Here is a 14,332-nt window from a genome sequence, read left to right on the forward strand (position 1 = left end):
GCATAATTTAGTTATTAGCACCATGCCACCATGTTTGATAAAACATTTTTATGATTAAATTTGTTCTTACAAAACCAAATGGACCATGCCAAAAAAATATAATATTCTTAACCCCTTCCTATTTCATCTTACTTGCAAACCACAACATTTTTGGCATGGAAGACAAAGAGAAAACCTCATGTCCTCATTAATCAATCTCATATATTGGTTGCTTTTCCATACCTCTCGCGTCATAAATAACACATGATTTATTGATTCCACTACAACTATCGAGCTAGCTAGATGCAAGGCGAAACTTAAAAAGCTCCAATTTTATTGTCATTCGTCTTTTACAAGGATGTCAGCTTGTATACAAAAGTTTTAAATTTCAGCGTACCACCAAGACCCCAAACATACACACCAAGCTTTCCTTCTCGTCCTTGCTCAAATCAGCCACACCACGTAAATGGCTAAACCTCCCAAGTCAATATATACATTCACAGTATATCCCCATCATTATCAAACACAAGTAAATCGTTACTTCATCCTCCTTTTCACTCGCTAAATTCTTAACCTTATACCACCCTTTTATCCATACATTTTATTCCGAACGCCCTAAATGAAATGAATTGTACCCTCAACCAAGGTCATTAGGCAGTAGCACAATTGTGTATATCAAGATTGTCCCATAAAAACATTACCTTGAAGGCTTGAACACCCCAAGTTCAATTCCAAAAGGTCCTGCCTTGATCGATTCCGAGAAAACGAAGAGAAAGGAAGACCAACAATTTCCAGATTTAAGAGGCAATAACTAATTGAACACCTTAATCACATAGAAACCCTCTCAAAACCATGAAATTTTTTGTCTGGAATTTGTAATTACAATCCCAATAATCTCCATGATCATGGGTTCCCATTATTCTTCAAAGCTAATTCTCTTTCTTGTTGCGATTTTGTTCCAAGTCAACCTCAACTCAGTCTTTGCTGGTACCTGCGAATATGGCACTCGCGAGCGCAACAAATTGTATAGCTACAGCTTAACTTCTCCTGTTAAGAATTTCCCACATGGTGTTCTCAGCGAAGATGGGTGAGTTTTTTTGATTGATTTATTTGAGCATTTGTTGGTTTTTGATTCTGGGTTTTTGTTAATGTTGATTGATGATGAACTTGCACCATTTAGCTACATTTGGTATTTGGGGTTTCGTTTGATTGTCAGCTTTTATGATTTAAATTGAATTTATTTGGGTTTTGTTTGGTTTTGTGTTTGGGATATGTTTGGATTTGGAAATTAGGTTGGTATTCAGTCAATTGATCAGATGGAATGTTTAAAGGCTAGGTTAGTATCGCGGTTACTTGATTTGCCTGTACAATTATGGGTAGGGAACGCAATTTTCTACTTAGATTTGTATATTTGTCCAATATTACTACTTTCATGCATTAATTCGTTTTTCCGATTCGTGGGATCAGCTAAACAATTGTTTACATGTTGGACTTGATATTTATCAATGCTTTTTTGCTGGATTGTTTGTCTGAGTGGTGTTTGTGTAGGAGTAAGGTCATAGGTTTTTCAGTTAAGGCATGGAGGTGCAGATGAATGATGAGGTGAATCGGGTGGTTAGTTTCATTTTAACTACTTAGTCTATGCAATAAAAATGTCATTCAATAATCATCAAGCATAATGAAAAGTAGTGCAATGAAAACAAAGCACATGAGCTACAATGTAGGGGACTCTCTACTTCTCTAGTGTGAAAGACCATGCAATCTTTTAAGGATCGTCAAAACATGTAGAAGAATGCTATATGTGCAACTAGTTGAAACACACCAAGAAGACAAGGAGCATATTTTAGGCTTCATCCACAAAGGAAGGGTGCATTCTAATGATTTGATTTTCAATTATTTGAATTTACTTGAACTTATTAGGCTTTATTAGAAGGACAATTTGCGAGAAACAACCTTTTAAGTTTAACATTTTGCGAGAAACTACCTTTTAAATTATTTTTTGTCGGAAACTACCAATTATAATTTTTATTTTGTGAAAGACTACCACTCAATATTTTCCGGCCATTGACTATCTATTCCGGCGTTGACTTGCACGTGCAAGTCACGTGACTAATAAAATCCCTATTTTCCCCAATTTTATTAACAAATTCCCTTCCTTTTGTCACCCTTCATCAGCTCCAATTCCCCCAATTTTATTTTCCCCCACCCCCACTTGCTGCTTCTCTCCTCTCACTCCACTAAGCAACCTTCGTATGCGAGGATACCCCAAGCTCCAATTCCCCCAATTTTATTTTCCCCAACCGATTCAATTCAAGTAGATCGGGTTTTTTTCCCCCCAAATTCTGAAATTTTACAGTTTTTTACCAAATATTCAGCTATCATGTCTCATGGGAACAAAATTAGATGCGGATGTGGAATTCCCGTTGCGAATAGGACACCATGTAGAAGATTTTTATCATGTAAATTATGCAATTTTGATGATGGTTTGGTGAGGAAACAATTGTACAATTTTGAAGAAAATGCTCAGGTTGAAGATTCTAAATAAGAAATTGGTGCCAAGATAAATGGACAAAACAATCTGAACTTGGAATGGTTTTTTGTTAGTGTTGTTATATTCGTTGTTATTAGTGCTACTGTTATTAATATCATAGCTTAGTGTGATGCTATCTTAGCTTAGCTATTGTAGTTGGTAGGAAAACAATTACCATGTGCTGTGATGAATTGGTATGTAATACTTCGTATCTATCAATTATTTGGGATAAATATATAAGTTAAGTTTATGTTTATGCTATGATTTTGGATGGTGTTCCTAAATATATAAGTTAAGTTTATGTTTATGCTATAAAATGCAACAAATGAGAATATGCTCTGTAAGAAATACCAAAATATCTAAAATACATAACTTGTTTCATCAAAATAAATTCTACCAAGAAACATAGTGTTGGTTCCTTGAATAGTTTATTCAAAACCACAAAATTCAACACATGACTAATAATCTAAACTTGGCTATTGATGTCTGGAATGGCTTGGGAAATGCAAGATGGTTGAGAGGAATTAGCTTGTGAGGGATTTTGTTGATGCTGCAACTGGGTATGCTGTGAAGTTGATCTTGTAGGCTGATGAAAATTGGACGCCAGAGGTTGTTGAGAATTAGATGCAGCAGACCTTGTCTTCCCTTTTTTTTTAGCAGCAGGCCTTGTGTGACTTGTTGAAATATCTGATTTTGGCCTCCGACCCTTGTTTATAGGAGCTTCGGTCGGTGGCAACCTGCATTTTGTCTTGTTATGTCCTAGCCCTCCACAATTGCTACATCTATTCTGTTTCTTGGCCCTTTTCACCAATTGTTTTTCTTTGTTCTCACCAGGCTCTTTTACTCTCTTTTTTTTTTGATGGCCTACCAGGCATGTTTCTGTGTGGGGGTGGCAAAGGTTGAGGCAAATGTACACTCTCCCACTGGTTTTGGCCAGGCATAGCATAGAAGTGAGGCGCATATGTTGCTGCATAAGTGGATACATGATAGGCCTGATGCACAAAGTCCTCATAATTAAGCCTTCTTTTAGCTATGCAAGCCAAAGCATGCCAACAAGGTATCCCCATGAGATTCCATATGAAGCATCCACACGTCATTTGCTCTAAATTCACCACAAATGTATCACCATCCTGATCAACCTCAAACTCATGCAAGTCAGCTTGAGTAATTCTCATACTTCCTACTTTTTCCATGCCATTGTTGATCATTTTCACTACAGAGGGCATTATTAGCCCGTCAAAGTCTTTCAACCCTTCTCTTTTAGCACAAGACCTTTTCATTACATACCTCCTAATCCACTCCATTAGGGACAAAATAGGCTTAGCTCTTGCCTCTTTAAGGACATTGTTAAAACTTTCACAACAATTATTCAAAAGCATACCAGATTTAGATCTTGTGCTGAACCCATGTCTTGACCAATGACACACAGGGATATCAATAAGGTATTTATATGCATCTTCATTCAGTTTCCTAATCTCTTGCATGAATTGTTCAAAATGATGCTGAGAAAAAAATAACATTCAATTAACAATTGCATCAACATTTAATTTTGTACTTCTTAGTAGGACAAAAGTAATAGAATAAAGTTACCTTTTCCTAAAATAAAAAAGAAAAAAAAATGTTACCTTAGTTGAAGCCCTAGCAGCCTTCCAAAAGCTTTCTCTATATACTTCACCGGGAAATTGCTTCTTGAAATTAGCCCATATGTGTCTGCAACAAAACCTGGTTTCTGCATTGGGAACCACTATCCTAAATGCATCCATCAAGCCCTTCAACAAAAATATGAACAAGACAATTTATTATAATACAACAATTTGTGTTTGAAAGTAAAGCATTAAAGGTTAAGTTAAGATATTTACTTTTTGCCCGTCACTCATGAAAGTTACATCAACCTCCTTCTCATGGAACCAGGTTACTGCGTGTGCCACAGATCCAATATCTTTCACCAAAAGCTCTAAGAACCATACCCATGTCTCTGAATTCTCTGTCTCCACCACAGCCAAGCAACTGGAAAGATGTTATTATTGCCATCTTTTCCTACTGCAGTGAGTAATATACCAGGATATGGCCCCCTTAGATGGCACCCATCCACTCCTAAAATTGGTCTACTCCCTGCCATGAAGCCTTCCTTACATGCTTGGAGACATATGTACATTCTCTGAAAATATGGTGGAGGATTCTCAATGCCATCTACCTTTACTACTGCTGTACTACCGAGGTTATACTTTCTGATTGTCTCTGCATAATCCCAAACCCTTTGGTACTCCAATGCCGCATCACCATGAATCATTCTTAATGCCCTTTGCCTAGCATAATAGCACTTATAATATCCTACTTCTGATTGTACCTCCCTTCTTACTCTCTTCATAAAAGTACTAAGCTTGGTTGTTGGATCATCTCTCCAGTCTTCTAAATATCTCTCAGCTAAATATTGAGAAGTTACCTTAGAGTTATTATGTTGATGTCCACACACATGATCTAAGCTAAGAGACTTCAGCTGAAAAGTTTCCTCGTCCTTCAGTTTCTTACAGTGCACCCTAAACCTACACTTTCTTCTTTGGTTGCAATGACACTTTAGAATCCTAGCTTTCTTCCATGGACATTCGCACCTTTTAGCACAATATGCAGTCACTCTCCTACTCCCATTACAGAGGAAGTAATAATCATAGCCATTCTCAATGGCATGGTGCCTTAAAGCCTTCCTAAATACCTTGTTTGAAGGGAATTTCAAACCTACAACAAGCTTGATGTTTTGCTTAAAGTCTACCTCTGGATTGAATATAGGGTATTTATCACTTTCTTCATCATCAGATCCATCCATACTAATTAATTCTGCATCACTGTCATTCAAATCTTCATCACTATTCAAATGAATTTCATTGCACTCTTCCTCATGATTTTCTCTTATATCTCCTATGTCATCAACATTTCCTCCAACATTAAGCCCTCCTAAGCTCCTAGTTACCCTCTCACTAATGTCATGATCTACATTTAAAGCAAATAGATCATCATCACTGTCATCTTCAAAATCACCCTCACTTAAGTAAACATCACTATCACCACTGTCAGAGTTCAAATTAATATTAATGGCCTCCTCCACCATTTTATACACTAGAAAGTCAATGTTTATCCTACAAATTAATACAAAAATATAAACCATTTTCAATTTCAATCAACCAATTAAACATGCCTTTTCCAATTAAAAAAATCAACAGGTTGCACAAGCAATTTTCAATACCTTTAATATAAAGTTCAACCATAAATTAAGGTAAAGCTAAAAGTAATGACTATAGTACAATAACATACTTAGTTTTTTAATTAGTTATAATTAATCCATTTTTCAATACAAATTAAAGTATTCAACTATAACCCTAACCCAATTATACAAAATTAGCGGGTGGTTCAAGATGTTTGTTATTACATGGTTTTTTTGTATATAATAGTCCAATTGGTCCCCTTGATTAGATTACTAATTGTTGATGCTCTTTTTTTATTCTTCACCATGACAGAGAGAGAACGAGTGAATTTAAAGGGAAATTGGTATTTTTTTTTTGTAAATTAAATCATTCAAAGAAAAAGAGTATATATTTACCTCTCTGGATGATTATTAAAATCCATGCAATGCCTTCAATGCTTTAACCTGGAAGATTTGATTAATACTTTGCAGTTTCTTAATGGAGAGAGGGGTTGCGAGTGGGGGGTGGGGGACATCTGATGAAGGGTGACCACTGACAAAAGGGGGCAAATTCATTAATAGAATTGGGAAAAAAGGGATTTTATTAGTCACGTGACTTGCACGTGCAAGTCAACGTCGGAATAGATAGTCAATGGCCGGAAAATATTGAGTGGTAGTCTTTCACAAAAAAAAAATTATAATTGGTAGTTTCCGACAAAAAATAATTTAAAAGGTAGTTTCTCGCAAAATGTTAAACTTAAAAGGTTGTTTCTCGCAAATTTTCCTTATTAGAACTTACTTTTGTTGTAAGTTGAATTAGTTAGCCCTTATTAACACTTATCAATACTTATTTTTCTTGTACTTATTTTATCTAATCTTATTTTCCTATATTATATCTAATCATATTTCCAGAACATACATAGTATCTTATTAGAACTTATCAACCCTTATTTGAACATATCTTATCAGAACTTATAAACCCTTATTTGAACTTATCTTTCTTGAAAAATCAAATATGTCAAACTAAGGTGAATAGAAGTATAGAACAATGCCAAAGGGCTTCATTTGTGGTCCCTTGATTGTGGAGTTGGGCTTCATTTGCCACTTTTAAAGGCAGCATTAAAGTTTGCATATTTAAGGTTTTTTTGGGTTTGGTACAATGATTTTGTTAAAGTGCAATTGTGAGGGTGCAATAATTTGTTTTGTTTTGTTTTGTTTTGATGAAAGAGAAGGGAAGATCCACAAAGAAAACAAAGCAAAAAGAAAAAAAGAACAGAGCCAATAAAACAATATAGAAACTGAAAGAAAATTAAAAATACAATTAAGAAACTTAGCTGCCATAGCATTGTGTTCTCGTAATGGTGGGCGGATTATGAGGTTGCTATGTAGAATAAATTACTCATGATGGGCTGCATCAATACTATTCTTGCAATTATGCAATTGTGTTTGTGCTTCCTGACAAAACTACTGTATCCTATAAGCGCTTTTCCATTAACATGTGGACTTCAATAGGTACACTAATGCACATGTTTCGCATCGAGTAATCAAGTGTTCGACTATTATGCTTTGAATCAATCAAGTGTGTCTTTGACAAATTTTTTGTTCAATTTGTTTTCAGGTTTTACAAAGTAGCTGCAAATGATACTATTATCTGGTTTCAGGTTGGCTTAACCAGGTTACACTCTTTCAAATACAGTGGTGTTATTACCTTTGGTATATTTTTTGAAGTGGATGGATGCCTGAATGCTGATTGCATTTCCCTTTAATTGATGAACTGTAATTCTAACTTCAAGCAGTGACTTCACTAGCGTTGACTCCTTACTACTGAATTATATCTTATATATGGGATAAGACTAGGATTTAGAATATATTTCTATTTGGCTATTTCAGTTACTTATCTGATAGGATTGTATTTTTTTTGCTGAGGTTTCTTTTTCCATGTGTTTTTTCTGTAGCTTTGTGACGGAATGATCTTCAATCACGATCCTCCTAGATGTGTTGATTGTTGGGTAGGTTTTCCATTTTGTACATTTCAGTTTTTCAATTTATGTTCCTTATTTTGAATATCTATACTGGCTTGCAAATATGCAATACTTGTTACTTGTCAGTCAAGGATCCTGGGGCGCTTGAAGCATATACTTCTTTGTTCCTCAGTTGATGAAAGGAGTGTGATTCTTACCAAACTCCCCCAAGGGAGCATCCTGCTTGTTAGGCTGACTGCCTCTCTTCCTTGGGACTATTCCTCACCCAAGGTCTATAATAAGCTTGGGAGTTCGGATTTTTCTTGCTCCTTGTGAACCATTATAAAAATAAAAATTAAAAAAAAAAAAAAAAAAAGAAGAAAAAAAAAAGGATGTGTAGGGTTATAAGCCAATAACCATGTTTAAATTGACATAGACCTATCTAAGCTTCTATTTATAAAATGCCTTTTTAATATGTTTTCACTTTCTGTTTTGCCATTCTTATAAAGGTGGCAATTTTGCATTCAATAATGTAATATAAATTGTGGAAGTTGAAATTCTAAGAATAAACAGCAGGGACCCCCCTTCCCCCCTTTAAATTTTCCACGATACATATTTGCAGACCTCAATGTATTTGAGACTGTTCTTCTGCTGTATGTGTAAATATTCTTCTATTATTTCTCAGTCTAATTTCAAGTTTCATTCATTTGGTAGGACTGTGGGGGGCCTTCACGTTGCGGAATGGGTTGCAGTGCCCTTGTGGCTAAAAACACTGGAGGTGAAATATCTTTTGCGGAGTTCCTTTATCTTTTGCCTAATATAAATACTTTCTTCTCTATCCCAAGGTGTGGGGATGATTGGTAACTGAGGGTTCTGTTCTTACTTGTCAAACCTGCAAATAATAATGTCGTATTCTTCTTTAGCCTTTAAAACCTGGCTATACAAAAAATTGCAACGATCTTTTCCAATGTCTTCTTTGGCCTTAGTTCACCAGCTACAGTAGTGTATAGTCACAAATTTGTGAATCTATGGGACAATATAAATATCCTTTTGTTAATCATTTCTGAACTCTGTATATTGTTGTGTGACAATTGCCTCTGGTCAATATAAGGTCCTCATTGTGTTCACAGCAAGCCAGACCATAAAAGTGATGTATTGATAAACTGTAAGTGTAGCAGTACTGTATTAGTGTCGAACTATCTTTTGCTGCATATATATTCTTGTTTTTTTGGATCCTCTTCCGTATTCTGTGTTATTCAGTTACAGCCACTAAATAACTATGTTTGCTTCCTTCTGCTACAGTATCTTCACACAATCCACTGTTTTTATGACGGTGTTTCCTGTTCCACGTTCTTCAACTACCCCATCCCTCTGGCTTTTGACTCCACTTTTTTTTTTTTATCTTCCTTGCTGATGTTCCTCGTTTTATTGTACATGTACTGGCTAGATTCATGGCTCTTATTTTCCTTCATGTGAAAAGTGGTAGTATTGGTAACCCAAACAACGTTAGTAGTGGATAGTAGTGGCCTGTGCCAGATGCTGCCATGCAACTGTAAAAATTGCATGGTTAACTGTCTGTTGTCTGATTGTTAGATGAGGATCATTCAAATAGTACAGAACACCATATATTGGCTCCATAGCCATCAGACATCATCCAATCAAACAAAGAAAATGCCATTTTATTATATTCCGAATGTGATCATGTACAAAATTTGTAATTTTAGTTTCATGTAATGTTGTATTTTAAGCTGTTAGGATTCTCATTGGTAATGATTAAATCGTTGCAACATCATGCTCTGTGTACAATAGTTTGTCATATATTATATCTTTGCAACTACAGTTTTACAATAACTTGTCGTATTTTTTTTTTTGAACCAATCCATGTCTTTGTAGGATATCTCGCGTGCACAACTATTGGTCGTGAAATGAACTTTGACATCAATCTTACAGGTAAAAGATTATCTTGTCAACCTGCTTTCTCATTTCCGGAAATAAGTTTGTCAGGATCATATTTTCTTCATCTTAGTGCTTTTGCTGGCTGGGGCAAAGCTAACTTTTGGGAAAAGGTGGCCATGGTCCTCCCACGATTTTGAAGTTTTTTATACTTCCTCCATTCCAAATAGTTGCACCATTTTGACTCTATCGAAAGTATAAAAAAATGATATATCAAAAGTATACATTAAGACTATCCAATAATATTTTACATTAGTATAATATTTGCTTTCTTATATTAGTAGAAACATATGGTCAAAGTAAGACAAGTAAATATCACCAAGTCAAAATGGTGTAATTATTAGAAACAAAGATAGTACAACTTTTCTCATACTTCGTATATAGCATGACTTATTTAAAGTTTTGATAATGTGGAGTACGAAAATTTAACCAAATACATCACGAGTCCCAAGTCGTAATAGACTAATAGTGGTGAGTGGTGACTTATTTTTCAATAGTTCCATTCATCCAAATTTAGTTGCCACATGCTCACATCATTAGTTCAAATTACACTGGCATATAGTTACAATCAATTCTGGAAGGAGTGTCTCTTACAAACTTTTGGCTTCATTAACCTTACAGACTGGTTTCTCCGGGCGTATGTAGCTTAGGGAGATAGGCATTAAACTCTTCACAGTTATGACTGCTTCTGCACATTTATTATTCTGTAAAAGAGTCTAGTACCCAATCTTGTAGAACTTGAAAGGCCTTTGACACTACTATTTACAATGTTCTATGTTGGTTGTTCACCAGATCGAAAGTCTCCAGACAAGGGTGTTACTATTACAATGTCAAGCATTACTGATGGAGTTAACTGTTCACTTTCAGTTTCTGTAATTTGCGATTCAAAGGGAGTTAAGGTAAGATTATGTGACTAGGTTATTACTGCATCTGATTATCACTAATTATGGTTACTTGACTGTCAGTTTGCATGCTGTCTTCCTTGTTTGCAGGAGCCAGAGACGTTTAAAAAATTAGGTCCCTGCCATTATGTGAGTACACATGTTACAATAATTTCTTATTCTGCAACATTGTATGTTAAATTATGTTTTATAATGATGATCTGCGAGAAAAATTATGTGTATTGGGATGTATATAAGATGTTTAAATCTCTTCTCCCTACATCAGTATACTTCTCCCGTTGCATACATGCTTTAGTTTTGTTATTGAATGTTGGATGCTCTTGATGTAAATCTCTACACTGGATAGCTTTACACTTAGTGTGTGGACCACTATGGAGGAACAGTTTAATATATCATGGAAGAGTTGTATGTGAGATTAGTGCACTTTATAGGTCGATGATACTTTGTATTTCCCAATTTTATCTTTCATAGATGTTAGACGTTTACGGCGTCAGATGTATAATGCTATGGTTTATTATTACGTCTTTTTGACAGGCAACTGAGTTAAGACATCCCTCAGGCTGTCCCAAAATTGCAGTTCATGCTAGCGGATGGGGATGGTTTAGTTTCCTTTTGACAATGTAAGTAGGGAGACTGTGTATCTGCTTCAGAGGCTCTTCGGAATCATATATAAGCATACTTTTACTTCTATAGATTTCCTTGTTTGACTTGTCGTGTTTTGATTTTGGTCTCAGATTGTTATGCAGTGTTGGAGCCTACCTGCTCATTGGCGGAGCCTATCGATATTTCTCCCTTGGTATTCGTGGCTTAGATGTATGTCTGCTACTTGAACTTGTTTCTTAGTTTGGTTATGGCATTCTACAATTTTGGTGATGATTTTCTATACATGTGTTCCAAATTTGACATCTGTGTTGAAGTTTTTATTGCTGCTCCCTGATTCTGCTCCGTTATCTCTCTGGCTTATTTCGATTCCTTTTCTTTTCTTTTCTTTTTTTTTTCCAGGTAATCCCTAACTTAGATTTTTGGATCAGCTTACCACATAACATAAAGGTAAGCATCCTCCTAATAATATTGTAATATCTGCTTTCCATCTGTTCTCTGTGACAAGTGAATTGTGAAAACCATTTTGAACTTGCTTTGAGTCGAGTAAAATTTTATTTTGGGCTAGATTTGTTTTTGCGAGCATGACCTTGACTGTCCTGCCAGTTCTTAACACATTCCAATGTCCTAGCTGGTGCTCGGGTGCTCCCTCCCCCCTTTCCTGATAACTTTTAACTATCTAGATGTAAGGCTGTATACATCTTGAGACTCTAGACCTCAGACCCCATCTGTATGGGATTTATTCTTGGATTTTGTTAGCTGTTGTTAACTGTCAATTTCTCACATCTTGTTACTATGTTCACCTATGTCGCAGAGTTTTTTCATGTCCTTGGCGCAAAGGTTTAGAGGGCCTACTTATCATCACAGAAGTTCTTATTCTTCGGTTAACTTCTGAGCTCACATCTCCTCTCAAGTGCTGTCTGGCGAATGGGATTGTCACCTTCTAGATGAATGGTTGAAGATTGCACATTTTTAATTACAGCAAGTTCCATTTGTACAAGATGAACTTATCAAGTGAGGAATATAATTTTGTCAAAGACAATGATACATACTGTTGATAGTCACTATCTTGTTGTAGAGCAGGTAACAAATTTGTCTTCCTTACATAATCCAATTCAATTGTACAATATCAAGTGTTTTGATCGAATGCAATTTGTTTCTATTATGTAGCTTATTCACTGATCAATTTTGTCTTGAAACACAATTTATCCTTAAAAATAATAATCATCTGATTTTTTTTTTTCCCGCCCTCAATTCGTCTCTGTGAAAATTGTTGATGGCTTCAGCATAAATTTTATACTTGGATCAATTTTACTGTAATCTAAAGTTCTATAATTAAGTATGGCTCGAAAAGTAGCCAATTTGCCCAATCAATTGGCTGAATACTTGACCAATTGTAGTTGGGCTTTGTTATTCTTACCTATTTTTACTAATTCGACTTATATTTACTGAAAAACTTATTTTGTGCCGAAAATTTATTCAGTTGAGAAGAACACACAATGTTATAAAAGATGTGCAGTATTTGAACTAGACAATTTCTTCGCAAAGGGCATACATGTTTTTCAGTTAGAAATTTCCTTATAAGCTACAATGAAAGGCTAACTAGATTGTTGACAAAATCAAATCTCAATATTTGTTGGTTGGCTTTTACAAGAAGTGGCTAGAATACATTTTCAGCAATCATTGAACGCTTTTTTCCCATTGTCTTTTGTATATAGTCTAGAAATAAAAGGGACAACCATTGTATGATGAGATCATTTATAGACTATAGGTCTTTATTGCCTTTGATGAGCTTTGCTCACATTACTAATCTACAAACTACAATCATGTCGTAGTTGCTTAGAGTTGAAGGTTAGCTCAACAAGACATGAGTAGCTGGGGTTTACACTAAAACTAAATGCTCCGCAACACTTATTTTCATACGAAAATTGGAAATAACTACTACGTATTTTGATTAGAAGTACTGTGTATCTTTGGAATAACATATTGATCTTTTGTAGGTAATTTATGATAATAATATTTTTTTTAAAAATATATACACTCGGGTGCATGGCTCACCTAAAGATAACATATTGATCTTTTGTGGGTAATTCGAGTAATTTAATTATGCTAGCTGCTTGGAGGGAGAATCCAAATTGCTTCGCTTGTTATAGCATTAAGGCTAAAAATGCTGACCTTACAAAGTACTTGCATATAGTTTGTATTGATGCATACCTAATTACCTATCTTGTCTTTATGTTCTTAACTAAACTAATTAACCTTGTCTTTATGTTCTTATCCGTAGTAATTGATGCTCATCACCTGCTCCAAGCAATATTTCTAGGTTAATTAAGATTAATTAAGCAAGAAATGTAATTGATTAAAAAAACAAAGGAATTAAAGCCAGACAAATACAAATGATAGAAGTCGAAATCTTAACCGAAAGAGACTTAAACTTCACCTAATTTTAAACTAAAATGAAAGCTAAGCTATCAAAAATTTTAAGGTACTTACCCAATTATTTAAATTCTTTTTTTTTTTTTATTTAGCTAGAGTATTATTGAGGACATAATTTATACAGTATAATCATATAATTTGCCTTATATTTTTTATAAAATTCTTCCCTTAAAAGCCAAGCAATAGTATCAATATAGGAACATCATTTTAGTAACTTTATTTATTAAGGTAAGGTGCACAACCTAATGATTTACAAGATATATATCTTAGGATTCAAGGAATTTAACTTTTTTGCTGTATATATTAGAGCATGGATTGATTGCAGCCTGTATAGTGTATGTCTTGCTCTCTAGTACTTTCATTGTACCTCCACTAAATAAAAGGACTTTGTGAGTTTATTTTGTTATCCATTTTTTTAAGTTACCTATAAGTTTTTTAAAGTAGTTATTTAAACTATTTTCGCAACAATACATATGCTCATATGGGAGTAAATCAACAATTTATTATTATGGAGTAAAACAATTACAAATAATTTTAGATTAGTTAATTTTAAGGTTATATATATAATTTTATTTAATTAAAAAAATCATATTCCTATATTATTGAGTAATTACTATATACTCATCTAATGTTTTCACTCTTAACATTATTTAATTTAATTAATGCTAAACTCTACTTCGTGCTATATAGATAACCTCTCAACCAGTTCAGTTCAGCTACTAATTTTCCTCTCTCATAAAATATTCATTTCAGCTCAGTTCATTTCAATTAAGCTCCAGTCAGTTCAATTCAATTC

The 14,332-nt window shown here is 34.6% G+C and overlaps 1 protein-coding gene across 1 annotated transcript; it reads left to right on the forward strand.

Annotated features, from left to right (window-relative positions):
• Nucleotides 1-282: 282 nt before the first annotated feature.
• Nucleotides 283-12,286, forward strand: LOC110733495. Its single transcript, XM_021913554.1, has 11 exons — nt 283-1,066; nt 7,303-7,345; nt 7,640-7,693; nt 8,360-8,423; nt 9,539-9,595; nt 10,391-10,497; nt 10,591-10,629; nt 11,035-11,120; nt 11,235-11,313; nt 11,503-11,550; nt 11,915-12,286. Exons 1-11 carry the CDS (start codon nt 879-881, stop codon nt 11,993-11,995), a joined length of 846 nt encoding a protein of 281 aa, XP_021769246.1. The 5' UTR covers nt 283-878; the 3' UTR covers nt 11,996-12,286.
• The last annotated feature ends 2,046 nt before the right edge of the window (nt 12,287-14,332 follow it).

The sequence above is a fragment of the Chenopodium quinoa genome, unplaced genomic scaffold (assembly GCF_001683475.1).
Source record: "Chenopodium quinoa cultivar QQ74 unplaced genomic scaffold, ASM168347v1, whole genome shotgun sequence".
Classification (NCBI taxonomy): domain Eukaryota; kingdom Viridiplantae; phylum Streptophyta; class Magnoliopsida; order Caryophyllales; family Amaranthaceae; genus Chenopodium; species Chenopodium quinoa.